General features: G+C 34.2%; 1 protein-coding gene across 12 annotated transcripts in view; it reads left to right on the top strand.

Annotated features, from left to right (window-relative positions):
• Sntg1 (syntrophin gamma 1) overlaps nucleotides 1–27,957 on the top strand; it is an 835,631-nt gene that overhangs the window by 543,803 nt on the left and 263,871 nt on the right. For all 12 annotated transcript variants that reach the window (XM_021248956.2, XM_087185779.1, XM_087185795.1 and 9 more), the window contains 4 exons: nucleotides 4,080–4,136; nucleotides 12,723–12,780; nucleotides 13,516–13,559; nucleotides 13,650–13,691. In XM_021248956.2, the coding sequence (XP_021104615.1) occupies nucleotides 4,080–4,136; nucleotides 12,723–12,780; nucleotides 13,516–13,559; nucleotides 13,650–13,691 (201 nt within the window). The remainder of the gene's footprint in view (nucleotides 1–4,079; nucleotides 4,137–12,722; nucleotides 12,781–13,515; nucleotides 13,560–13,649; nucleotides 13,692–27,957) is intronic.

Here is a 27,957-nt window from a genome sequence, read left to right as displayed (position 1 = left end):
CTTTCATTCCAAAAATGATGAGTGTGAAGCCCATGTGGTTTTGAGACTCTAAGTTTTGTCCATCTTTAAGATAACAGCTAGTGCCAAAACTCCAAGTTTAAAAGGTAAATTGAACTGAATAAAAATGATAATGACAACATAATATTTGTGGGAAGTGGCTAGGTCAAGATTGAGAGGGAAATACCAAAAAATACATAGTTTGGAGAAGAAACATCTGACACAAAGAAGCTAAAGTCCTACCCAAGAGACACAAAATAAAAGCAAAACAAACACCAAGCAAGAAGAATGAGAGAAATAATAAAAGAATGGAAATCAGTAATAAGAAAACAAAATAGTTACAAAGAAAATCAATGAAAAAATCTGATTGTTCTGAAAAAATAAATGAAATTGGCAAACCCCCACAAGACTGAAAAATAAAAAAAGAATGAAGTCACAATTACTAATATTAGAAATAAAGGTAAAATATCACTACAGTCATACAGGCAATAAAAACAAAATAAGAAAATATACGAGCAACTTTATATACATAGGTTTAACAAATTACCTGAAATAGACTCATTAGTCACATAGTGTTACTCACAACCCCGCCAGCATTTGTTATTGGTTGATTTCATGATAGCAGCCATTCTTTGTGGGGTGAGGTGGAATCTCAGTGTTGTTTTCATCTGCATCTCTCGAATGACCAGTGATGTTGAACCAATTAACATATATATATAAATAGAAATAGGAAGATTTTATTGTTATGGACTATTGTGTTAAAACTTGATAATACAGTATCTTGATCTCCCAAAGGACAGTGCTCTATTAGTAGGCAACAGTGTTGAGGAGACTCAAGATATAACTAAATACACTTTCGGATCACCTAATATTCTCTGATTTGTGAGGTGAACAGTTGAAATAATTCATGAATGTTGCTTATTTCTTTCTCTATAAATCACTTGGGGGACAAGAGGAAAGAACCAGATGTGCAAAAGAGAAAGGAGGCAGAGTGGCAGGACAAATACAGGGATAAACAATTGGTAAGATCAGAGAGGTCCCAACTGAGAACTTACTTTTATGCTTCCTGCTGCTTGCAGTGACTAAGTTAAAACTTTGCTTTAAAAGCCCATGTAAACCAGGCATGGTGCAGACCTGTATAATCCCAGAAATCCAGGAGGTTGAAGTAGGAAGATTACAAGTTAAGTGCAGTCTGGGAAATTTAGTAAGACTCCTTCTCTAAATGAAAAAATTTTTAAAGGCTAGTAATGTAGCTCAATGTGAAGGTTTTGTGGTCAGTATCCAGTAACACACACACACACACACACACACACACACACACACACACACACGGTAATTTGTTTGGCCCTGTTTCATTGTCTTGCTTAAGAGTAGCAAAGGAAACAATAGCACATGGAGGTGTGCTCGCTGGAATGTGCAACAGTCCATGCCTGAGTGTTTAAACAACGTTAGATAAGTGCTGCTTCTGAGATTTTCAGCAGTCAGTTTCTGCTGACTCTTGGAACTCTTTTCTGCATCAACAATTTGTGTTTGATTTGGAACTTGTTCTAAATATTCACGCCCCGCACAAAGAATGAAAGCCAGACTTGTAGAGAATAAGGAAAGGCATTCCAGACACCTTGACCAGCCTGGTGTGATGCCATTCCTATCCAAGGAGAGCAGTGTTTCATTATGCTCTGAGCTATAGAATAAAGATTACTGACCACACAAGGTTTCATTAATAGTGTCCCCTAATTACAGTGCATTTACTCTGATGGACTTTTCTAATTTCTTGTTTTTATTTTTTTGGCACTAGGGATTGAACCCAAGGCCTTCTCAGTAAGCTACATCCTCAACCTATTTATTTATTTATTGATTGATTGATTGATTGATTGATTTAGATTTATTTAGATTTTTGTTCCAGATTTCACCAAGTTTCTAAATTGTCTGAGTCGGGCTTGAGATTTTGATCCTTCTGTCTCAACCTCACAGAGTCCTGAGAGTATAGACCTGTGCCATAGCTACAAATGATGGTCTCGTTGGTTTTACAATTATTTTAAGAAATAAAGAATTCATTCCTTGCAGACAAGAATTAAGGAAATTGTCCATGACTTCAAAGAACTTTACATTGCTTTGATGGGCAGTTTCGTAAAAGCAGTTTGCCTATCTGTGTTATAAGGATAAAAATCACTATTTAATTATCTATTCCTATCTGAGTCCTCCACTGTTTGAGCTAGTGTATGGTGTAAATATTTGAATGTGAACTGGATAAATGTTAATTAGAGATTTAAGTGATTATTTTGTAAGAATTCCTGTCTGGTACTTTAATATTCAATAAGTTTCTACTATCTGTTAGGGTTTTTCACAAATATTAATCCACAAAGTTGTTACTATGTATTATTTATCAGCATTTTGCAGATTTAGAAACAGGGGCTCACAGGGCTTAAGTAATTTGGCAAACATGTTAAATTGTGAATATTTGAATCATTGATGTATTCATTGACTTCAGTTTCAATATCCTTTGCAAGCTCAACTTCTCTTTAATAAATCTTATAATGGATATGAATCAAACAGTAATTAATTTTAACAGATTGCCTTTGTCCTCTTCAATAAAAGGATAAATGTTTGGGATATTTTAAATGAGATTTCCTGCATGCATAATGCACATACTCACTTCCTTTTTGCAGTGGTAGATGATTTCTATATATGCATAGACATTGCAATATAAATTCTAGAACACAGCATTTTCCCATACAAGTGTTTGTACTGGTGAAGAGTAATATAACAGTGGGCTTACAAATGAAAAGCAATAGAATTTATGGTGTTAATATGATTAGCATATCTTATATTTCAAGTTTTCAGAAATTTCAGTACACATATACTCTTATTTGTATAAATAAAACTGTAATGTTGATTAGAAATACGATTTAATGACAAGTTATAAAAATAAAATAAATGTTATAAAAATTGATGAAATTGCTTCACACATTGTAAAGAGGTAGAAAATTTATATTTCTGAATGTTATTTGTGTACACTTATGAGTTTTAATAAATATATACTGATCTCCACCAAAAGACTAATCTTTATAAATAAATAATACTTAATATTTCTTAATTTATAGTATGACAGTCTTGCTCTTTCAAGTATTTTTTTTCATTTACTAGAAGTAAATATTTGGCTGCAAAAAATAAATATCTATCCTAAATGCAGGAGGAGAAGGCTGGTGTTTCACATTACTATGGGATGGGTTGGGGCAAGTGCAAGAAGACATTAGTTATAGATTTAAAAAAAAGTGGAACGGGGTATAAATCATAGGTTTCACCCCTCAGTGTTATGTAGAGATGATGACATTAAAAGAGATCAGTTATTGATTAGCTAAAAAAAATTATGGAATCTGTCCAAAAGTGACTCTTTGTGCCTTTGTAAATTTTTAAAGCTCCACAAACTATGACTGCATTATTGTTTCCATTGTAGAAAGATAAATAGAACTGATTTTGAAAATTGGTAACTCTGTTACCATTATTACATAGGTATGTAATTCATTCCTTGTCCAAACATGCAATTACTATTTGCATTTCCATCTCAGATATCATTTGAATCATTCATGTGCTGGGACATAGCAACCTCAAATCTCAGCTTTCAAATCGTAAATATTGTGACTTGGTGGTGGGAGACATAGGTCAAGGCTGAAAGTACTTATCATTGACATTGACCATCACGTAACCAAAAATTTGCTATTTCTTAGACAGCAAGAATATACAATGTGAAAATGACAAGTGTAAAAATGACTGTTCCAAAATATGTCCCAAAATGTCATTGAAAATAATTTTTCAGAGTTTAGTTTATCACAACATGCTCCTTTTTGTTTTTGACAAATATTTTAAAATTTGAATCAAAATGATAAAACATTTTATTAATTACAAGATTTAGGGTCTCTATACTGTCAAATAATCTCTCTCTCTCTCTCTCTCTCCCCACACCCCTCTCCCTCTCTCCCTCCCTCCCTCCCTCTTTCTGCCAACAAAATCAAAACTCTGACAATTCTGGTATGTAAATCTAGTATTAGGAAACACTAACCACTCTTAAAAATCCTGTCTTTCAGGAAAGAACGGTGACCATCAGAAGACAAACTGTAGGAGGATTTGGATTAAGCATAAAGGTAGCCTGCCTTTCTACTTTCTAATCTGTCCTTGTAATGGACAAGCCATAAAGCCTGAACTTTTGTGTATTTTAAAGCTTGCTGATTAATAATTATGAAAATGGTATAGGAAAAACCTTAATATTTAGAATGGGAGGTAAATTAGGTAGGGTATCACAGAACCTTGGTCATACAGTAGCTTTTGATTTAAACATTTTTAAAAAAGATTTTGGAATTTTACTTTTCCTGACATTTAATATCTTATTAATTTTCTTTAGGTGGTTTGTTCTAAAATACTGAATATGATGCTACATGAACATATCTTTCTTTAACCCTCCAGAGTAGGAAATGCTGACTTGCAGACCTTTGCTTATGTAGAATAAAAATCATTTATATGACTCAGATAAATGTTTCAGTGAATTTTAACACAAAAAGTTTTTATGCTTTGGAAAGCTGAACTCTACATTTTATGAATATCATCTTTAGTCAACTTGTGAAAATGACCAAGAAGAGAGGTCAATGTGCAAAAGCATTGTACTGCTTGTGATGAGAATATTATTATATAAAACATGAGTTCTAAAATGTATTTTGCATTTGCTTTACCTGTCAACAGCTGAAACCATGAAGGCACATAGAACAAATTACAGGTTGTAAAAAGTACACCATGAGAATTCTATTGTTCAATAGACAAGCTTTTTTGGCCTTGATTTTTTTTTTTCTGCCAAGATGGTTATTGAGATTACCATTAAAATTTTAGAGCCATAGCATTAAATATACTAGAAAGTCCATGAACAATTTCGTTTGCCTAATGCATTTTTCCTATCCTGGCATGGATTCTATTTCAGTAATGGAGCTATATTAATTTTATGTCCATGAAAAATGCTTTTCTTCCTTTTCTTTTTGAATCTATTTATAATTTAAACCCAATAGCACAATGCTATTTACTTTTACTTAAATTCCACATTTTAGCTTATTGTTTAAAGCATTAGGAATTTTGCTAAATTAATCTTTTCAGTATATTATTTTCATCATTTCAATTCAAATATATAATATGATAATTTTCTCAAAAAAGTGTATATTTACCATTCAAAATTGTGGTCATGAAAATAATATTTGAACTATGTTTTTGCCCTTTATTAGAGTGTTTGACCAAAAAGAAATTATTGTAAAATTCTTATTACACACACAAACACACACACACACACACACACATTAACCAGCAAAGAACATTAATTTTTACTTAGAATATTATACATTCATCTCAGAAGAATTGCTTTTATGGTTTGCTTAATACTGACTTTTGAATTTTTCTTTTTTGTTTTTGAAATTCTTTTTTATTCTGGTTATGTTTATCAAAATAATATTATTCATTGCAAGTAACAATATTATTATACAAATCCCTTTTCTTTATCTTACTAGAATTACATAAACTACTCTGTCTATTAGCATTATCTTCTTTAGAGCTGAGAATTTTAAAACATATATATGTAACGAATACTTTTTATAAAACCATTTCGGGCTAGAAGAAGAATTAATATTGTAACGCTACATTGTTTATTGCTACCAGGAGAAATTTAGAGTCAATAACATAATTGTGCATATTAATATACAAACATTTTATTTTTATTTGTTTCAGTTAAATAATCACTTCTAGCATACTCTAGAGGTTTTATAGTAAAAACTACTAATTAAAACCTTTAATATCTCAACGAATGATAGCAGAAAGACGGTGGTAGTTCAGCCGATGACAAAGGCATTTACCAATAGAGTGAAGATTCGTACAGGTCTAAGGTGAATTTCAATTGACTTAGAACACACGGTAACTCAGTTTTGCCTTCCAAAAGAACCATTTGTTAAAAATTTGGCTGAAGGTGAAGAGAATATGCTTTGGGTAAGGAACATTAAAATAATCTCACATGCTCTCTTAGTCCAAGCCAGGTCACTATGCTCATGACGATCTCGGTTCCTGGCCCTTGCCCCACACAGCCTGCACCCTGCCTGGGAGAAATCCTCACTTCTCCCGTCTTGCAGTCAGTGCTGCCAAATTTGGTGGGTAACAATGCGAAGAGGATTCTGGTGTGGGTTTTTTCATAGTGCTTGATTTATGAACATGCTTCAGTGAGTATAGGTAATAGGCAACATTCTCTTGCTGTGGCTATCAATGTCCGAAAATCCTTGATGCTCATTTCCCTTGATGCTGGGCCCTGCTGAGCCCTCTCTTCAACCCCACCCTTTGCAGGAATGTATGTTGGTGATGAAATAAATCAGCTTTTACCCTTATTTTCTTCACCTTTTATAAGACAATGTTGAACTTCTGAGAGAAAAATGTGCAGGTGGCTTAGACATTGAGGCAGCAGCGTGTCTCTACAATTAAATATAGAACTTTGACCTCTTCCTTTGAAGGGCTAATGATGGAATATGATGTAGAAATCATTAGAGAAGCTTCTCATCTCAGGATTTCCTAAAACGCCAAATAATAAGAGGAAAAATAGATTTAGGGATGAAAGGTAATTGTAATTCATTGAAATTTTTAAAATAATTTTTAAGTTTACATTTTTTCAAGTTTTATGAACTATCCTTCTTATTATTGCTTCTGTTTTTTAACCTTAAGAAATATTTTGTGTTGCATTAAGGGGAATTTCTTAAAAACTATGCAACTCTTCTTTGAAAGTCTTGCTTTTTATGATATATCCAAAGATATTAGACACTAAGTGTGGAATATAGCCACATAAAAATACAGGCATCGATTACATTTTGGTTTATGTAAGAATCACCGATTTATCTTCATAGACACTTATTTTTCACTGCCTTAATATTTCATCATTTTATAACAAAAATGGAAAGACAAAGACCAATGCCACCTACATATCCATGACTGTTCTAAATATGAAGAACATAGAAACAGTGCAGTCTAAGCTGAGAGGCAGGTTTGAGCTCCTGCTGCACGTGCTGGTAGACGTCCTGACCAGGCAAGTGATGTACACAAGGTTGCCACTCTCGTTCCCAAATTCCCCTTGCCTGGTTAGGGCTTGACCTCTTTCCTGAAATTACAAGGGACTCTCTTCCATCCATGCAGAGTGTGCCTATGCCTGGATCAAGCTCCTTCCTCTGCCTTCTTCTGTATTATAGTCTTTTTGCCTTACTGTCTACCAAGTCTAGTAGAATCAAATGATTAAGTAAACCTGTTGCAAGGAGATGAAATGTGAACACACACCTGCTGATTCCCGGCCCTCTGTCCACTCTACCTGACCTTCTATCTGTAAGTCCGACCTCCAGGATGGACATCCATCTTCCTCTCTGATGAGAGCCCCTTTGAGGGCCTTTTGTCTTGTGCTCACCCCTGCCCTCAGCTTCTCCAGGAAGCCTTGCTTATCTAAGCTCTTTATTTCTTAGGCTGCCTTTTAAAGGTCTTTTCATACCTGCTGTGACTTTAGGTTATCTTTAACCATGATCTCCTAGCTGTTGTCATTATTCAGTTTTCTTCATTTAAAACATTTTTCAACAATCATGAACTTGGTGTTTTTCCTTACATTGTTTTGTTTTGTTTTTTAAGTTTGCCCTTTAGTGGGAAAGCTTGCTTTTCTATTCGTATTTTTTCTGATTTCCACAAAAGGCACACATGTTTTTGTGCAGTAACTGGAGAAAAGCACTACTAAATTTCTCACTTATAATCACATATTCTTTTTGTTCTCAGAATGAACCTGCTTCCTTGGTAGTGGTCAGATTTGTCAGGGTCACTGGTGTGTAGTCTAAATTTCCCTGCAGGCTTTCTGCATCTATGCTGGTCTGGCACATAGCCTCTACCCAGATTAGTTTTCACAATTGCACCATCATTTTACCAGCATTGTCGGGTTCTTCTCCCAGATCTGGGCAATTTTATCTTTCCTTTAAGGTGCTTCTGATAGATTATTCCTTTCAAGTGTCCATCCCTTTAGTGTGCACAATCCTGAGAATTACCTTTCTATAAATAACTTAATATACTCCATGATTACACCCACAGATGTCACCAATGTTTTTCATCAGAGGATCCAATAATCTTGTACTTTGGCCTCAATGTACTTATAAGAATTAGCACAAGGATAGTCATTGTGAAGCAAGGCACCATCTTGCCCTTGTGAGACTGACTTTTTTTATGTTTTTTAAGGTAGAAGTTCATATTTGCATATCATTAAATTAGAACTCTGCCATTATAATTCCTTTAAATAATAACTTTTCAAGGAAAGGATGTTTTAACTACTATTACTAGACAATATATACTACATTTTTAATAAAATCAATTTTGTTTATGTAAACAATAAATTATCAATGTTCATCAAGTAAGTGCATTTAATCAAGGTTGATTTCTATTTGGGAGCATAAGCTTTTCAGCCTCACAGATGTAATTATAATCATTGTTACCATTAGTTATCTTATCATCTAGGGACAACTGGTAATATTTATGACCTGTACATGAAGTGCCATATTCAGACCTAAATACTTTACATTCTATTTAATTTGGCTTCATTATCAAGCAAAATATATAACTATTGTTATTCCTTCCAGAGAAAATGAGTTTATAGATTAACAAGTTAAGTAATTTATCCATGGTTGTATGTGGCAGAATTGGACTTCAACTTCACCCAAAGAAGATGACTCTTAATAATCTGCTTATTACTTTTAATATTACTGCTCATATTTATAAAACCTAGACTAAATTATCTCTAAACTTTCTAGTGGGAACACAAATCATGCTTCCACTAAGCTACTCACATTTTGTTTCATTTAAAACTGAAACAGATAAAAATGGCCAAGATCAGTCATTTCTGAATGTCTAGAGTCAAGTATTAGTAGGATCAAATTTAACAAGTAACAATTTCCCTTCATAGTAGAATAAATAATTTTCTGCTTTTGAGATTTATTAGTGATTTCTGGGCAAATAATAACAGTTAATGTAAGTAAGCACACCTTTGTATAAACTTCTCACCAGTCTGTCCGTGGATTCTTCTACTTGAGTCTAGTTCACTAGTTTCCACCAAAAAAATAAATTTATACCTTACCAACATAAAAATAGAATGTGACCGCCAAATGGTCCATCTTAATTTCAAGATTATGATTTACTTCCAAGAAACAGTTAAAACCACTGGACAAAGATGATTAGTTTCTTCTAACTATATTTTTGAGATACAATTCATACACTGGAAGTTTAATCATTTAAAGTGTGCAGCTAAAAATTTTAGTATATGTTACAGATGTGAATCACCACTGATACAATTTTAGACCGTCTCATCTCCTCAAGAAGAAACACCAAGTAGCTCTGCTCTCGATCCTTGGGCCCTAGTGTACATCATCACCTTAGCCCTGAGCAAGCACTGATGTACTCTGTGTCTCTGCAGATTCCATTCCTTAGGTTTTCATATGAAGGTCATCATGCAGTAAATGGAAAAGGCTATTAATTTTTGCTACGACCAATGTAAATTGATTTTGGCAGATTATGATGGCATCCAGATAGGTGATGATATTTGATCATGTTCTTTCAGGGTATATTTTTTGCAAACTTATCTACTTTTGCTCTACTTTGTGGCTGTCTGGGATGTCTTTCCCTTACTCTGAATTTAAGAACAATGTCAAGGTCTAGGCATCTGTTTTTCTTCCCAGAATCCAGAATACAATTGATTGATTGATTTCAATAGTGAAAATACTGAACTGAAAATATTTATTAACAAGATTTCTGATACTCTAAAAGCATTCTAGCTTTGATTTAGTGGTATTTCACATTGAATCTGGCAAAATAACTGTACAGAGTTCTTCAAATTGTTTAAATGGGCTTCATAGCTTTGTTCCTTTACTAGCTGCAGTACCAACTATGCTTTGTAAGAACATTGCAGGATACATTAATATGTGCTTTGATATACAATCTGCACTTCGGAATATTCTGTCACTTTCCCTAATCTTGAATCTTATCTTACCACTGAGATAACACTGCTTGGTTAATGCATGGTTTCTCCAACCCCTGATCATGGACCATATTCTCGGAACCAGAGATATTTTGGGAAGAAGATGAGGACAGAAGCCCTGTCCTGAACTCAGGCATTTACTCTAGTGGGAAAGTAGAATGAGTGGATGATTCTATGTATAAATAAGTATAAATCACAGCCGTCATCCACTGCTACATAAAAAAGAATTACTTCAAGTAAATAAACAGTGAAAGTGGACATTTTACCTAAATCTCGAATATGGGAAGGAATTCACAAGGTCAAGAGGAAAGAAGAAACATTCTAGACAGAGAGGAGAGTAATTACGGATGTCTTTTGGTGTTTAGAGTGACAAAGTGCTGAGCCAGGAGGTTGAGGTCACACCACAAGGATTGTTAGCAATTTAGATTTTAATTTTAAGTGCAATAGGAAGCTTATTACTTGTTTTGAAGAAAGTGACCCACATGATTTCTCACAATGAGAGCTTATCATTTAATAAATGCATGTATATTAATTTTAAATTCCAATTTTATCTTCTGAGTTTTGCTTCAAAATTTGCCACCTAATCAATAAAGCCATTTTCTGAGATTAATTAAAAAATTCTCCTGGAGCTCTCACTACCTGGTTTCAAAGCTAAACAATACCCCTCCTTGCAAAAAATTAAACCTGGCTTGCCCTGAATATAGATAAAATTTACATATAAAGTTACATATGAAGTTTCTTTCTGTTCTGCCACTTGCGTTACAAACTTAAACATTAAGGAAATCTTTGAATTTTATAGTGGAATGAGAAAAAAATGCAAAAACACTTGTACAGAAGCCATGGGGAGAAAATTGGAGTAAACTGTGTTGTTCTTTCTCCAGACTAATGGATTTGCAATACTGTGGTTGATTTATTTCATACTTTTTGGACTACCTGGAACTTTATAAAGGTGATGATTTTAGTGAAGTAGCTTTTTCTTCAAAGAAAAAAATATAGTAGCATTCTCAATGTCCTTTCCAATTTCCAAGTATCCCTAGACATTATCAGTGACCATAAGCTCGGCCTAGAAATTTTATTTTAATTTATATTTCAAAGATTATTTTCAATCTTTACTTCAAACCTTTATTTGAAACTACATTATTCCATGCCCTGGGGTTTTGTCCATGCACAAAACAAACTACCAAACACTTTCATAATCTCCTATAACTAGCATTCTCATTAGGGATGTGGAAGAAAAAGGTAAGTAATAAATAAATTTATTAATTCTATAGCAAGTTAGAAAAGAATAAAATGATTACAAATGATTGGAAGTACAGGCCTACTACATACTAGGAGCCTTAGAGTGGTTTAGTTCTGTCCTCGGTTTAACTTCCTGTGGTTGCACTAATAACCTTAAAAATAGAGTACATTAGAGTCTAGATTTAGCTACCGTTTGTTCAGGGTTTATTTTGTGCAAGACGAAAACTGAATTTCTATCACAAGTCACAAGTCACTACCCCTTTGATCAGATGAGAGACTGGATCATCTGAGTCAGGACCAGGGCTTTTAGAGACCAACAAAGAGACAGAATCACAGCTGGGAGCCACTTTACCCAGGGGAGGTGGCTTTTCTCTGCAGTTAGTGAGGGCTGGGGTGGATGGACATTGGGATTGTGGGAAATAGTGAGAAAAAAATAATAGTTGATAATGTCAACCTGAGTAGAACAGTTTTATCATCATATTTATTTTGTTTCCTTATTGTGTACAAGAAAGGATTCCACTGGCCAAGAAACAGTTGAATATTATTTTTTTTTCCTCAGAAATGATTGTCTATCTTCTATTTCAGGTTTAAAAATCAATATTCAAAGGGGAAAAGTCCATTATAAAATATTTGTTGTCCTTAAAAAGACGTCGAGGGGTTACATATTTTAAAGATGAATAAACCCAATAGAATTTTGATTGTATTTGTAACTATCTTATGCTTCTTTTTACACATTTTATTCCCTAATATACTTATTTGAATTTTCAAATGTTTTTAACCTTCTTAAATCTGCAGTGATAAAACAGGTTTTTATGAGACTATTTTAATAATTTATTTTTTCTTAGGTCATTTTTGTCCGATAACAAAAATGTGCCATATTCTTGGCAGTGTGTTTTATTATATAAACTTTATAGTGTGTGTTTTCACACCAACAGGAATCTAATACTAATTAAGGAAATGCAGATGAGCCTGTTTCTATTCACACATTCTGATTTTGTTTAACTGTTTGTGCTGACAAAGGTCTTGCTGGTCACTTAGCATTCAGAAAGGTCTCTGAAATTGGTTGTAATCTAGAATAACTTAGCCAGTGAATCAAAATACGTGATAAACTGATGTTTAGAATCCAAATAAGAATTCCTCCATGCATAGCATTCATACAATGGACTTGGAGGAGAATGTCTGTTTAAGAACATTATCAAACTTTTTGAGAAATAAAAGCTTTCAAAGTCAGTTATTACTTACTATTAGATATCTTAGCAAAATTCTAAACAGAAAGATAGGCTTTGTGGGAGCACTACCTTCTTAGTGAAAAAATCTAAGTTTATTTAAATTGCACTGGGTGTCTGGTTAACATGTATTCAGCACCTATGTAATGTCTTGGCTAAAGACTACTTTTTTGATATTAAAAATATTATATGCAATTTTCTTTTTCTAGGGAGGAGCAGAGCATAACATTCCAGTTGTCATTTCAAAAATCTCCAAAGAACAAAGAGGTAAGGTATTAGGTAGTAATATAGTAGATACTTCTTTGAAAGTAATTATTATTGTTTCTCTATGACCGGGAAGTCAGTGGCTGAATCTGAGGATTTGATTTACAGGAAAGAAAAAAAAAAGGAAGTCAATAAACCATGTGACCATGTATTAATTAAGGACTGCATAGCTTTTCAATTGTTTAAACACAAAAACAAAACCAATGATAACAAGTCACATATAGTAAAGCAATTCCATAGAGTACTTTTTTTAAGTTCTTATTGCAAATTTGCTCAATTAACCCTTCCTATCCAACTTCATCTAAGAAAATATAATAAAGATATAAAACAGTTGTTGCTGTGACTAAAATCAGTAACTCAACATAATGTTTACACGTAAACTTGGAGACATTTTCATAGCTTATAGCTTACGGATGTTTGCCTAAAACTTTGTCACAGAAAAATCACAGGTGCCTATGAAAATTTGATGTCCCATTCGGAAAATGGATCAGTTTTTAGCTACTATCAGCTTTGAAATAAACTAAATAGAAATATCCCTGTTTGTGATTCAATAATTAAAGTGGGCTGGATCATATCATAGTTTTACATTTCCATTCTGTATGGATGTTTTAAGACATTAACCACATAAAACATTTAATTTTGTTTCATTTATCAGTTTAAGCTTTAATTTAAAAAACAAACCTTCATTTGTTTGTGGAAAATAGTCAATGCATAATCATTTCTTCTGTTCATTCACAGCGGAACTTTCAGGGCTACTCTTTATTGGAGATGCAATTTTACAGGTAGGCACTTTATCATTTTATCTGTGAAACCAAAGCATAAAGTCAATTTGCAGTATTGTATATGAAACTATGCTTTTATATTCATTGCAGATAAATGGAATTAATGTGAGAAAATGCAGGCACGAAGAAGTGGTGAGTTTACTTTTCCCTAATGTTATAATTTTCTTCATGTCCAAATAAGGTTTTACTGCAGTGCTAAGAACTACCATTATATTCATTAAGAAGGTATAACATTAGTCTAGTGTGCTGTCAGACTTGCAAAGGATCTCCTCATTGATGTTTTTTCCTCTCAGAAATTTATTAGTGAGTACAACCTATGATGCACTGTATTTCAAAGAAGTACTTAAGGATAGTACTTGCTATGTTTTCTCATTTTTTTTTTATTAATCTCTACCAGTTTATGTAGACCCAAAATATCCCTAGGTGAAATATATTTCTAAAGCCTGGAAATGTTAAAAGATTACAAGCAATGAATTTGAGAGAGAAGGAAAAAAGGCCTAGCCCTTCCCTTTCCCCTGTCAGTCATGAAGAAACCATGACGTGAAGGTGGCTGCCATGCTCCTTCCCTGATACAGCCACTACTGCTATCTCTCTGAGGAGCAATGGAAAATTGTACCTGACCACAAAGACTGAGGAGGCACCATAGCCCATATCTGGTATTCTCCAGGGTCCTTTTAACACCAGGTACCACTGATTAATACAACAGTCCCACCCGGAGATGCCAGAAAAGTAACACCAGCCATAATTATTTCTGAGGAAGCTCAGTAGCTTTGTGCAGAGCTTTCCCCATGACAGCTAAGCCTGTCCTATATGCCCTACATCTGCTGTAGAAGTTATGGCCTTGGGTGCCATAACCTTGAAATGCTGACCTGTTCCATAGGCCTTGACTATGACCACTTAAAGTGGCTTTACCCTGCTCCCTGTATTACTCTGCTCCCACAGCCCCCCTTCAGTCAGTAAAGGGGGCTCCCTCTAGCACAGTACCTGTGCTGAAGCACAGGGGATGATGAAAATCTCACTCAGGCAGTCCTATTCCCTGTTCAGGTAGAGTGGGCTGAACAGACTGCACTAAAAGCGCTTGCTAACGCTAGAGGTTATGAACCTCAAAGACTTAGGGGGTGGGAGTAGACAGCAGAAGGCAGTGGAGACTGAAGACCTGTGTTGAGTGAGGCCTGGGGCCAATGAGCAAAGGGTGGGACTGAAACCCCTGAGAAACCCAAGGCCAGAAGCCATCAGTGAAGGCCCAAGCTTAGGCCAAAGTCTAGAAGCAGCTACAAGCCTATCAGCCAAGGCAAGGCAGATGCCTAAAGTGTGAGACCATTGGCCAAGGAAGAATAAAAGGGCTAAGAGGTGAGGTGGGCTGCCAAGGCAGCTTGTCCCAGAGGTGCCAGCAGTGGAGGAGCCAGGAAGGCAGCAAACCTTGCTAGTGGGATCCGAAAAGCTGTAAAGGGGCCTAAAGGCTGTGGGTGTGCTGGAGGTGATGGGATGACTAGAAGCCGCTGGGAACTGTAACATTAAGAGCTATGATACCAAGAACACCACTGGGAGTTAAGAGGGGCTGGCACTCACAGCTCAGAGCCATGGCACTAAGGGCTGAGAGTCACTGCAGTGAAAGCCTGGAGTCACTAAGCTCAACGGAGCAGCATGATGCCAATTCTAGATTTCCATCCCAATTTGACAAAACAACCTGATTTGTAGCAAATTGATTCCCGTAAAATTTCAAATGAAACAGAGTATAAAGATTATGTGGGTGTGCATGTGTATATGTACATGGAGATTCTCGTAGTCAACTTTTGATGGAGGGGTTGTTCTCAAGGGCAACAGGTTTTGCTCCAGGAATAGCCATCATTGGTTTTTACTGTGGTATTTTGGTATTTTTTTCAGTACTTCTAAACTATGCATATTTCAATAGCCCCAAATTAGATACTCTAATTAAGTAAGTTTGTATGGGCCCATGAATTTGGATTTTTTGTTCCTTCTTTCCTTTTTTCCTTTTATTTATTTTTTTCAGTATTGGGAGTGAAGCTCAGGAGCTCTCTACCACTGAGTTATATCCTCAGCCCTTTTTATTTTAGACAAGATCTCATTAAATTGGTGAGTTGAGGTGATCTCAGACCCATTACTGTCTTGCCACGCTCTTGGGAATGTAGATTTTAGCAATCATTTTAAGTAGTTCTATTGTCGGTTGGTTCTAAACTACACTTTGGTAGAAAGTTGTTGGGAATGTTGAAAATCATAAATAATTATGTGGAAATGAGCAGGACAGTGTTAGACAATTGGAGAATGTCTATCATGATTGTTAAAAATCATTCATAAAGCTGTCACTGAATTTCTGTATCAGCTTCTAAGGGAAGGGGTAGAGGAGAAATTACATTTAAAAGTTTATGACAATACCAAACAAAATGAAAAAATACTCTATGCTTTTGTTTCTCAGAGCTCTAGTTTATTCAATTTTGGGATACATTTCTCTGCTATGCTTTCATATTTCAAATCTCAGAACGGCAACCTCAGGTGTCTATGAAATGACACATTGTCACAAGTAGTGACATCACAGGGTTCTTGATCATGAGCACATGGTATAAGTGGCAAAGTTTTCTTAGCATCCACCACTTGACTCTGTCTTCTCGAAGTATTATTTGGGCCATCCTATTGTTAAACATCACGTGAAATGTATATATTTCAAGTCTCAGATTTCCTACAAGTATGTGCAGAAAAGAAAACAGTATTTTAGCAAAGTTTTTTTAATAAGAGAACAACATTCCTCCTGTTCTGCAGATTCCCATGTAACTTTTAAAGATAGCCATGTTAGCAAAGACACTTTTATCTTTAGCCTTTTTAAAAGTACAAAGTGATTTCAAACTCATTATCCAGAGAATAAAAACAAAGTACATTCTCTTGCAAAACCATATGTTGTTAATTGCAATCTACTTGCAACTTTCTCTCCGGAAGCAGGCAGTGTGCTTAGACCAAAGGTCATAGATCTTTGATTAAACAGGTTAGTACGACTTGGAAGATTAGTATGCATTCATAGTGCCACTTCAGCTGGAATTCATTCTGACTCAACAGAAAAAAATTTAGATTATTGAAAATTATTTTGTGGGGAAAGCTTAGCCCTACAAGCTTTGAAATATAGATACTAATATTTTATTTAGTTCTAATCTTTGATTTTCCAAAACAGCAAGATGCTTTTATCTTCACCAGTTATTACCTAAACAAATGGATTTACACCTCAGAAGGAATGACATATTAATTAAAATTTTAATAATAAACTTACAAGGGCTGTAAAAAAGCACAAAGACTCAGAGAATGTAAATAGTTTTGAAATAGCAAACTGATATACCATATCCCTTATAGTGCATCAAATTCAGAAACCAATTGGGGAGGCATAACATGTTGTAGGTGTAACTTTTCTTTTATTCACTTACTGTAATTCGTTGACATTGTTAAAAGTTCTGCATTTAGTCCCCATCAGCTTTACTTCTAGAAAGGTTTTGGTAGTACAGCTGTCACTTTTGATTTGGAGTTATGATTTTGATCTACTGAGTGCTCAGTAGATTTGTCCGTGAATTTCTTTAGCCAAATCCCTAAAATTAGATCATTGAGACATCTGCATCTATATGTTCCTCATGATACCAGTTTGTACTGACAATAAGTCCATTTTGTGCTTTACACGTACCACTCATGGCATTCTCACTGGAAGGTTGATAAGGAAAAGAAATGCACAGTGTTTTCTCATTAAAAAAAAAAGAAACAAATCAGTTCTCAGTGCTGCTTTGCACCATATGGAGTATACGTGGGGCTTTCACTCTGAGAAGCAAGCAGTTGTGTACAAATCCCAGCTCAAATGCTCACCAACGTTGTAATTTCAGCTGAATGAACTCACCTTTTCTGAACTCCTATTATGCATCAGTAAAAATGAACTAATAATCATTGCTATGCGAATTTAAAGAGCATAAAATGTCTCAATCTCCTAACACACTCCTAGCCACATAAGAAGAGTTGTCTGCTCTTTTAGGCCATTAAACACTGTGGGTTCATGAGCTGGCACTCTCCCACTGTCTCCAGCGCCACCCCTTGAGATCCTCGCCCCAGGCAGAGATGGCACTGACTGTGCTCAGGATCCCAGACTCCTCTTACCAGCTTCTCTCAGGAATTGAAGTGAGCACCTGAGACATGAGAGGCACAGCCTTTAAAAACTGAGGGATCCTTATTCATTCAGGCAGGGCATATTTTGTTTCTGATGTAAATAATATTTTGTAGTCTATGAGTTTTGCCACTAAGATAAGCCTTTGCTGTAGCCATATTTTTTTTCTGTATTTACTGATGTGCTGATATTTTTGCCCCTGCTGATATTAAGATCGATATTACTTTTCTTACCACAAAACTCTGTACAAATTGAGCTGATTATCTTTATATCCACGCTTACTCCATATTTTTCTTTTGTTTTACATGAAAACTGATCACATATCAGAAATCCCGAGTGTCACTATGTTAAACACACTGAAATTGAGTCCTATGTGTGCTAAGATTATAAAAATATCTTTGTAATGGATCTAATACAATTGCTATGTTGCGATCATTTTTTAAATTTTAGTAATAAAAATTATTAAAAATTGGAGAAAGTTATTAGAAAAAGGCAATATGGATACAGTGTTGATATATAATGATTTTCAGAATATAATAAAGATTTATAGTCACTAGACATAACAAGAAGTAAATTTAGCCAATTCATTTCTTGAATTAAAAAGCATCTTGGTTCTAACAAGAGAATCTTTTAGCATAATTGGAATTGCCATATAATAGACCTTAAAATAGAGTATATCATAATTAGCTAAAGCAAGCCAGGCTTGGTGGTGCACATCTGTAATCTCAGCACTTGGGAGGCTGAGGCAGGAGGGTTGCAATGGGCCAGCCTGGGCTACACAGTGAGTTCAGAGCCAGCCTGAGCTACAAAGGCAGACTTGGTCTCAAAAAAAATTAGTCAAAGCAAGATGGATGGACATCTATGTTCCCTGAAGTTGCTTTATAAGGAGACATTTCTAGTTTCAGATTTGAGATTTGGAGTCCCAGAGAGGCCCATAAATTTCTTGCTTCTATGGTTTGTATGGTTAAAAGCTATTATTAGATTATTTGAAATGTAAATAATTTCCCCCTAATTCTGAATTTGTGATTTTTAAATTTAACCCTTAAAAATCCTCATAATTCTTAAAAGAGCAGAATGAATAGCTAAAATTAGGTAGGTTAAAATAACTTACTCACAGTACAATGAAAACATATGTTGATAAAACAAATATAAAATGATGATTAATAGCACTTAAGTCAGAAGATATGCTTTATTAACTTAAAATTCACTATTGAAATAAAATAAACATACTCCTTTTAAGCATAGAATGATAATAAAAACATACACAAGACTTATAAAAAATCATCTGAAAATAAGACATTTGTTTGTATATTGGCAGAATTTGAGAGTTTTTACGCATCAGAGAGGAAAATATTAAGCCTGTGATCTGGGTACAGATATCATTTTAGGCCTTAGAGACAAGATTAAAATTTCATTGAGTTTCATATCATGCTTTGCTTAGCTGTTAACAATTATATTGTTCACAAGTTAAAAACTATTTTGAACTGTAATTGATTAATATTTTCTTGAGAATTTAAACCACTGTGGATTCTTTTACTCTGAATTAATTGCCACTAAAGAAAGTCACCCATGAAGTTACTTAAATTTTAATATTTCTTAGTATTTGGGAAGTGCAAAGACAAAAATGTCAGAAGTACTGTCCATGCTGTGTTGGATTTTCAAAATAAATGAAATATTCAAAACTTGCCTCATTTATATACATAGATTCTCATCTATACACTTAAGAGTTCCTTCCCTTTGGATCTACCTGCCTATTCCCTAATTAGGTTATATGTCAAAAAGGCCAAGGTAACACTTTAATGAATGACATGGGCCTTGCAACTCCTGGATACTGGTTCTCATCAAATCCTCCTTTGTAGTCTTGACTTTTTGAACAAAGATGGATAACATAACTCAAAGACCAGATTTTGCAGCCTCTATGTAATGGGACAAAAACAAGCCTGATAAACCATAATTTAACAAGACCCCAGCTAATACACATGGAGGAATACACATAGGATATACAGCAGCAGGAACAGCTAGACCACATCATACTGAGAGGAGAAAGGCTCTGGGGTCCACATGAGCAAGTCAGCTATGCTTTCTCAGCTTCACAAGCACCTCTTTGTCACTACCCTGCTCCATGGACTGTAAGGAGGAGGGGAGACTTGTGTGTTACAAATTGTTTAATTTCGACATATCTGACATTTTATTTTCAAAATGCAAATTGTAAAGCAAGAAGGCATATGAAGTACCAACTTGAAGATATACATTAAAATTTTCATCACAGATACTTTCTAGCTGTGTTGATAAAAGGCCTAATCCACTATAGGCTTCATTTTTATATCTGAAAGATGGAAAATTTTAAGTAGATTATGCCCAGTGACTTTTCAGGTCAAATGCTGAATTATTTTATTTTAAAAGAGCATGCAAATTAAAACCCATAAAATGGTGTAACACAAATAGTGAATTTGCATAGATTTCACTGTGGCCCTTAGTTAATAATGATGTGTGTATATAGGCTCATAAGTTGTAACAAATGTGCCACAGTAATGCAAGATCTTAATTGGATGGAAAATTCTGTGTACTATAAAATGATTATAAACTAAATATACAAAGTATTTCTTTGCTTACAAACTAAAGGCTCTGCACATAAAAATCATGAAGATGGGAAATAACATTGAAATTTACTATTATTTCTTATATTAGGGTTTTTAAAAAATTTTTCTTTCATTCATCTATAATCTTTGTGGATTTTGTGAACCTTGAGTTCCCAGGAGAGAGTTCACGAGGGGAGGGGAAAACAAAACATCAAAACTGGAAAAAAACCAAACATGTCTTAGGGAAAACATCTCTAAAATATTGGGATGTATGGCTAACTCTGGGAAAATGCCTCTCATAAAACTTACTGCCTCTGTGGTGCACTGTCAAATACATAGTATCCAGCAAAATCAGCCACAGTCACAAGAAGAAGCAGTAGTGCTGGGCAGAATCAGCCATAACAAAGAGAATTCAACAGAAGCTACCGGAGAAGAAGGGCGAACAGACAAACAGCAAGAGCAGTTGCTAAGTAACCAGAAACATTGGGGAGCAAATGATTTTTGTGAAGGTTGAGATCATGCAATTTTAAAGTGAATAAAAAATAAGTAAATGAGTCTAATTAAGGTTATTCATCTTTCAGTGTCAATGATAGGTCTCATTAGCAAAAAGAAAATAGCATGACTCCTTCAGATCGTAAGAACTCCAGTACTGACCCAAAGGAGAATGAAGCCTTCTATAATTCACATCTAACCTTGCCCCTTCCTGAAAATGTTACTAAGAGGCTTCTGGAGTTATGTGTTCTGCAGAAGTTGATGGTGTAAGTTACTTCTGAAAGTAGTTTGGGCAACAGTCATGATTACCTGGGAGAGATGCATGGAAATGAGAAAGGGGGAAAATGTTGAGGTCTGAGAAAGATGCATGTGTTTGTGTTCACACTTACTCTGTGAAGGACTTTGAGTGACTTTATGGTACAAACACATAGTTCTTATTTTTAAGGGTGTTCGGGATCCCCAAACCGGCTGTTGTGTTGAAGACATGATGTGCTATAGAAATATGTTATAGAAATTATCGTAAATCTATTCAATAATATCGGTGATGTGTATGCAGTAGTGATACTAGTGATGTGCATACAGTGACACGATCCAGTGATGTGTGAGCAAACAACCACTGAGAAAACTGCCTTGAGTTCCTGGTTTTGGAGATTGCAATAGCATAGCAAAAAACATCTCTGACCCTTTCACAATTAATTATCATTACGACTTTACAAGGAGCAATTTTTTTGTGGTACTTCAGCCCTTTTCAAATTTTTTATTTTGAGAAAAGGACTTACTAAGTCCCTAAATTGCCTACGCTAGGCTTGAACTTTTGATCTTCATGCCTTAAACTCTCAGACAGTTTGGATTAAAGGCCTCCACCACCGGCCCTGATGTAAAGGTATAATCTTAAACAACTCAAGTAGAGATTTTAGGTTAAATGGGATATTTCTATATCGTTTCCCTCCTAAAACTCATTAAAATGACAACAAATAATTTTAAAGATAAAGTAACAGAAAAAAGAGTTTGAAAAGACAGCAGGCAAGGGTAATTTTATTTGAAAAACAAGCATTAAAAAATGAGTAGAGATTGTCTTATTTGGCCCGAGAAAGCTGTAGGCAAAGAACATATCTAGCAATCATTCATACGGCAGACCTCAGGTAAGCTTTGAGACAGCAGCCTCCTTAAGACTCAGAGGTGAGGAGGGATCCAGAGGAGCAGAGTACTGATTAAAATGCAACCAGAGACTCTGAGGTACTGCAGATGACATGGGTGAGGTTGTTCTGGAAAATGAAGTAAGATGTACATTCTGGGCAGGAAGGTGTGCTGACTCTCCTCTCCTTTGAATTCTTAGAACACTGGCATCTGAGGTTTGTTTTGTTCAGCTTTTTCCCCTAAGAGAGGAAGTTAAGAAGATTCTTCTCAGAGAAATTGTTCTACGAGAGATAACCCACAAATAACCCATTTGGGCTTTCTGAGTGCACTTTGGGTTCTCACTAATAGCACCACAGTGGAGCCCAGGAGTGGATAAGCTTTGCATCTCTGCCTGGAGCTGTCAATCCACTTCTCAGTGTCTCCTTCTTAAATATTGACTGATGCCAAAGTATCACCTACATGTGAAGAAAAATCTACATCAAAGGCAAAGACCAAAACCAACCCAGAGCCAAAAAAATGGAGAAAACAGAAAAAGTAAGTTTCAGAAAAAAAATGACTTAGCTATAATATTTTCAGATAGATGGCAAAGATTATTTTATAGATTAAATAATAACATTATACATAAAAGCAACATACAGAGTTAAAAAGAAGAGCTCTGGGATATTTAAACATTGATAGCAATATTCAAATGTAGAGGATAGTATTATAAAAGAAGCCAAGAATCCCTCAAATGAAATAAAATAGCATATAAGCAGGCAATGTAAATGCAAAAGAATATTAGAGATATGCCATTCAATAATTCTTGTATCAGACCAGTGGAATTAAGAAAGAAAATACATAAAAAAGGAACATCCTGGTTTTACGTATATCCTTTCAAATATTAAAAAAACAAAAAAAGAAAACTATTTTAGAAAGTTTTCATATCAATGCTTCCTATATAATGACATCATATTAGAAACTCGTCATTGGAAACTCTACTTTCTTTAACAAATTTTATATTTTAATTTTTTTTAATATTTTAAATTTTTAAATGTGGGTCTCTGATTCATTTTGAGGTTTTTTGTGAAAGGTATCAGAAAAAGCTGCTTCTAAGTTCTTTTTTTATTTACAGCAAAGGGTTTTCCAGTAGTTTTAGTACATTTGTCAAAAAGTCTGTCCATTGCCCATTCAATTGACCTTGCTTCTTTGATCAATTGATTTTATCTGTGTCTCTTTTACATCTCTTGATTTCTTTTTATTAATCAATTCATCTATTCTTTTGACAACACCACGCTGCCTTGCTTATTTTTATTTTTTGTTTTAAATAATGAAATCAGGAGGAATGAACCTTCTTTGTTCTTTTTTTCCAACATTCTTGGATATTTTATATCTGTTACATTTTCATATAATCTTTAAAATCATTTTCAAAATATTTGAAAAATAACTTGAAGAATTTTGATGTATGTTTCCTTAAATTGATTGATAATTTGGGAAAATCAACATCTCAATGTTACTAGGTCCTCTAACCTATAGCTATGCAGCATGTATTAATTGAGATTGCCTTTGTTCTATCATCAGTGACTTGCAGCTTTCCACTTTATATCTTGGACATATTAAGAAATGCAGAGCTACAAACCTCAATTGGTCAATATTATTGTTAAGGGTACTGTTTTACTAACTTCAACTTCATCTGTTAGGAATAAGAAAGCAATTAACTATGTATATAAAATGACTGTCCTGGCACCTTGCAGGATTTTGGTTTGGTCTTGGTTCTGGTTTTGGTAGACTTAATGGTATTTTCTACACAGATAATTATATCTCCCGTGAAATAAAGGTAGTTTTTATTTTTTACTGTACAATCTATGTCACTTTCTTTTAATTTTGTTTGTTGCCATTTTCACTAACTAGGACTTCCAATACAATTTGAATGAGTGCTGTGAGAAAGGAAACTTTTTCCTTCTTCTTGATATTGGCAGGAAGGTGTCCAATTCCTCACCATTAAATATGATGTTAGATGAAAATTATTGTAAATTTTCTTTATGGAATTGGAAAGCCAAACCAGAAGACTTTTTTTTACATGGCTGTGTGTTGGACTAATTCAAAAGATTTTCTGCATTGATAGGTCTATATGATTTTTCTTCTTTAGCTTCTTTGATGTGGTGGATTACACTGACTGAATTATAAATGGTGAGCCATACTTGCTTAACTGGAATAAATCCCATTTGTTTGGCAACAATTCCTTTTATGCATTATTGAGTTTGATTTGCTAGTATTTTGTTGAGAACTGTGGTAGTTATATTTATGAGAAATATTCGCCTTAGTTTTTACCTATATTTATTTTTAAAATTTTTTGAGTTATTAATGTCATTTTAGAATGAGTTAAGAAGTACCAACTCTGTTTTCAAGACAAAATGGTGGAGGATTAATACCATTTTTTTCATTAAATATGTGATAGAATAAACATGGTATATATTAGAGGTTGGGTGCTTTTTTTAACTTTAATTTTATTACTTATTAGTTCATTTTTTTTCATAGACCATTTCAGATTATCTGTTTCTTCTTGTATGAGTTTTCCAAATTGATCTATATCATGAAGATTATAGGCATACAATTGTTCACAGTATAATTTTATTGCCTTTTTATGCCTGTAGGAGAACTAAAACTAATCCCTCTATCATTTCTGCTTCTAATTTGTTAGTCTCCTAGTGGTTTATCAGTTATAGTCATCTTTTCAAAGAACAAGCATTTAGCTTCTTTGAGTACTCTTAGTTTTGCTTGTTTTTCAAATTTCATTGACTTTTGGTGCAATTTTTATGATTTATTTCACTATTGCTTTAGGCTTTGATTCTATGACTTTTCAAATTTTGTATTGGATTTTCAGATCATTGATTTTATGCTCTGTTACTAATATATGCACTTAGTAGTATTAATTCCTGAGTACTGCTTTCTCTGTGTCCTGCAATTTTGATAAATTGTACTTGGATTTGCATCTTGCTTGAAATACTTTTCAATGTCTCTTCTATCTTATCCAATGTGGACAGTGTAGCTAAAAGTGTGCCTTGACTTAGTACAATTGTCATACATGTATTATATGGTCTTGGCCTATTATTCTGATTTTAAATCTGTACATATGATAATTAACTTTATAAGGTTTTATAAGATAAATAAATGAATCTGATGCTGGAAAAATAAAAGGGGGGTAGAGGGAAGGGGAAATAGGGAATAAAAATATGTTATGTACATGTTCTAATCCCCTACAGTGAATGAGATTATTACACAATGCAAACATATACTAATAAAAGTAAAAAATAAATAAATAAACTAATAAACACTCAGAAAAATGTGAAGGCTAAAATTATAAAAATAGATATGTCTGTTTCTCCTATCACTTCATTCAGTATTTTGATATTCAGTTTCTAGTTTTAGAGATTGGTATGGTTTCTTAGATATTTTACTGTATTGTTATTATTATTATTATTATTATTTTTTTGGTACCAGGGATCGAACTCGGGTCCTTGCACTTGTGCAGCAGGCGGTGAAACCACTGAGCTAAATCCCCAGCCCCGACTGTATTATTTTTTAATTCCCATTTAGTCATTATTGAATTCCCCTATTTATTAATATTGAAAATTCTCCTTGTTCTGAAGTCTTTTTTCACTATAATGAATACATTTCCTCCAGCTATTTTGACTAGTGCTATCAATGTATATTTTTCTCTATCTCTGTCTTAAACCTATGAAAGGACTCATTTAAAATGTGTTATCTTGTGGAAGTTAGATTTATGGATTATATATTCTTTTGGGAATCTCTTTTAATTGATTTTTTACCATTCAACTATAATTATTAATAACAATTATCATCTCCCATATTCGTAACTTTTCTCAATTTGCTGTATCTGCTCTTTATTTTCTTTTCCTGTGCTCTTTTTTTACTTTCTTAGTTTATATTATGTATTCCATTAATTCTATTATATCTCTGTTACAGAATTAATTGTATTTCAATAGTAATTAGTGTTTGCTTTAGAATTTCCACTATACCTTTTGTCAATCTGTGTTTCCTTTTAAACAGCACTATACTGCCAATGTGTACCCAAGGTACTTATTACAGGATATTGGCCACTCATTCTTCCCCTCTTCTAGGACATCACTTCCATTCTTTTCCCTTATCTATATATTTAATAATCCCAAACATCGTTACTATTATTATTTTAAAAATATTTTTGTGTTCAATTAAAATTGAGAAAAAAAAATAAGAGGGCTTATTTAGTTTCACCCATGTCTTCAGTGAATTTCTTTTGTTTATGTTGGTCTAAATCTCCAAAATATCAATTTGCTAATCCATGTCAAATTCTTGTAACCCTTTTTGCAATTCGTGCTTCTGGTAAGGTATTCTGTGTTATTGTTTGTCTGATAAAGTGTTTATTGTTTCATTTAGAAAGGTAATTCCTCGGGATATAGAATTCTTTGTATGTGAGGGTATTTTTTCTTCCAACACTTCAAGTACTTCACTTTAGTCTATCTTTCTTTTCACAATTACACATGAGAAGCCAGTTGTAATTTTCTTTTTTTTTTTTTGGTACCAGGGATTGAACTTGGGACCTTGCGCTTGCGAGGCAGGTGGCAGAACCACTGAGCTAAATCCCCGGCCCTAGTTGTAATTTTCATCCTTCTTCCTCTGTGAGTTGTTCTCTATGCATAAAATTTCTTTTTTGTCTTTGATTTCGTACAATTTGTGATTTGACAATACCCAATGTATATAACATATATCATATGAAAACTTAAAATATTCATAGCAGCATAACTTATGTAGAAAAATACCCCACAAACTGATTATTGGATAAATAACACTTAACATATCCATATAATGAAACATTATTTTAACAACACAAATAATGAAGTACTCATGATATTGCAATTAGGTGGATGCTGATAATATTCTGTCAGCCCTCCATAAATATAACAAAATACCTAAAATAAACAACCAAAAGGAGAAGTGTATTTTGACTTACAATACTGGTTTGTGCTCATGGATGCTTGGCTATGTTGATTCGGGTCTGCAGCAGCACAGTATAGCATGGTGGGACTATATGGCAGAAGAGGTATGAACACTTCGTGTGAGTGGGAAGCAAACAGAGATAGAAGGGCGGAGGCCCCAGTGCTCCCTCCAAGGCCACATCCCCAGTAACTCAACTTCCTCCAAGCCGACTCACCTTCTAAACATCTATCACTTCTCAATAGCAACATGAGAATTTATGATCCAAACCATAGCACTAATTAAAACAAGCCAGTCATAAAAGACTGTACATTGTACAGTCACATTTATACTAAATTTTTAAAATGTTAAATTTATAGAGATGGAGATTAGAATATTAGTTACCACAAACTAGAGAAAGAGAGGGAATGCAAAGTGACTATTACTGGCTACAGGTTTGTTGCAAGTATTGATAAAAGTAGACTATACCAAGGAACAATGATTATATGACCACATATACATGTATACAGAAATCCTGTGGAATTTTATACTTTAAATTGGTGAATTACACATTTTCTGCATGATTTATCAAGAAAGATGCTTTATAAATGTATTTTTGCAGAAAGCTTTGACTATGATTTAAATGCTATTTCAATTTTTTACTTTAGTTCATTTCTTGTAACTTTTTATGGCAAAATAAAAGCAGATGTAGAAAAGCATTTCAAACAACTCTCCAGCTTAATAAACTATGAAGCAAATAATCTGTCATACATTCCCATGCCAACAAATAGGGTTTAGCATACTCTGTGCTCTAACCTAATCACAGCCCTCCAAATACAACCAGTGATCTCTTTATGGTGGACAGAAAGTAGCGAGCAGGAAAAGAGCAGCAGAGAGAGGGGCTAGAAACCAGATACTGTACAGTGCCTGGGTCACATCCTGTGACTCACTTCCTCTAACTAGGCCCCACCTCCTATGAGCCCCTTCCACTGTGAACTCAGCCATAGGTTAACCCATGATGAATTTAGCGCCCTCCCAATCCAAGCACCTCTCCAGGACTCTCCAGTAACTCTATTAAATTATATGGACAATCAAG

The sequence above is a fragment of the Heterocephalus glaber genome, unplaced genomic scaffold, assembly GCF_053883595.1.
Source record: "Heterocephalus glaber isolate CG9 unplaced genomic scaffold, H.glaber_assembly_v1.0 deba00000281, whole genome shotgun sequence".
Taxonomy (NCBI): Eukaryota; Metazoa; Chordata; class Mammalia; order Rodentia; family Bathyergidae; genus Heterocephalus; species Heterocephalus glaber.
The sequence above is the reverse complement of the archived record's forward strand: the minus strand, read 5'-3'. Positions and strand labels throughout refer to the sequence as shown.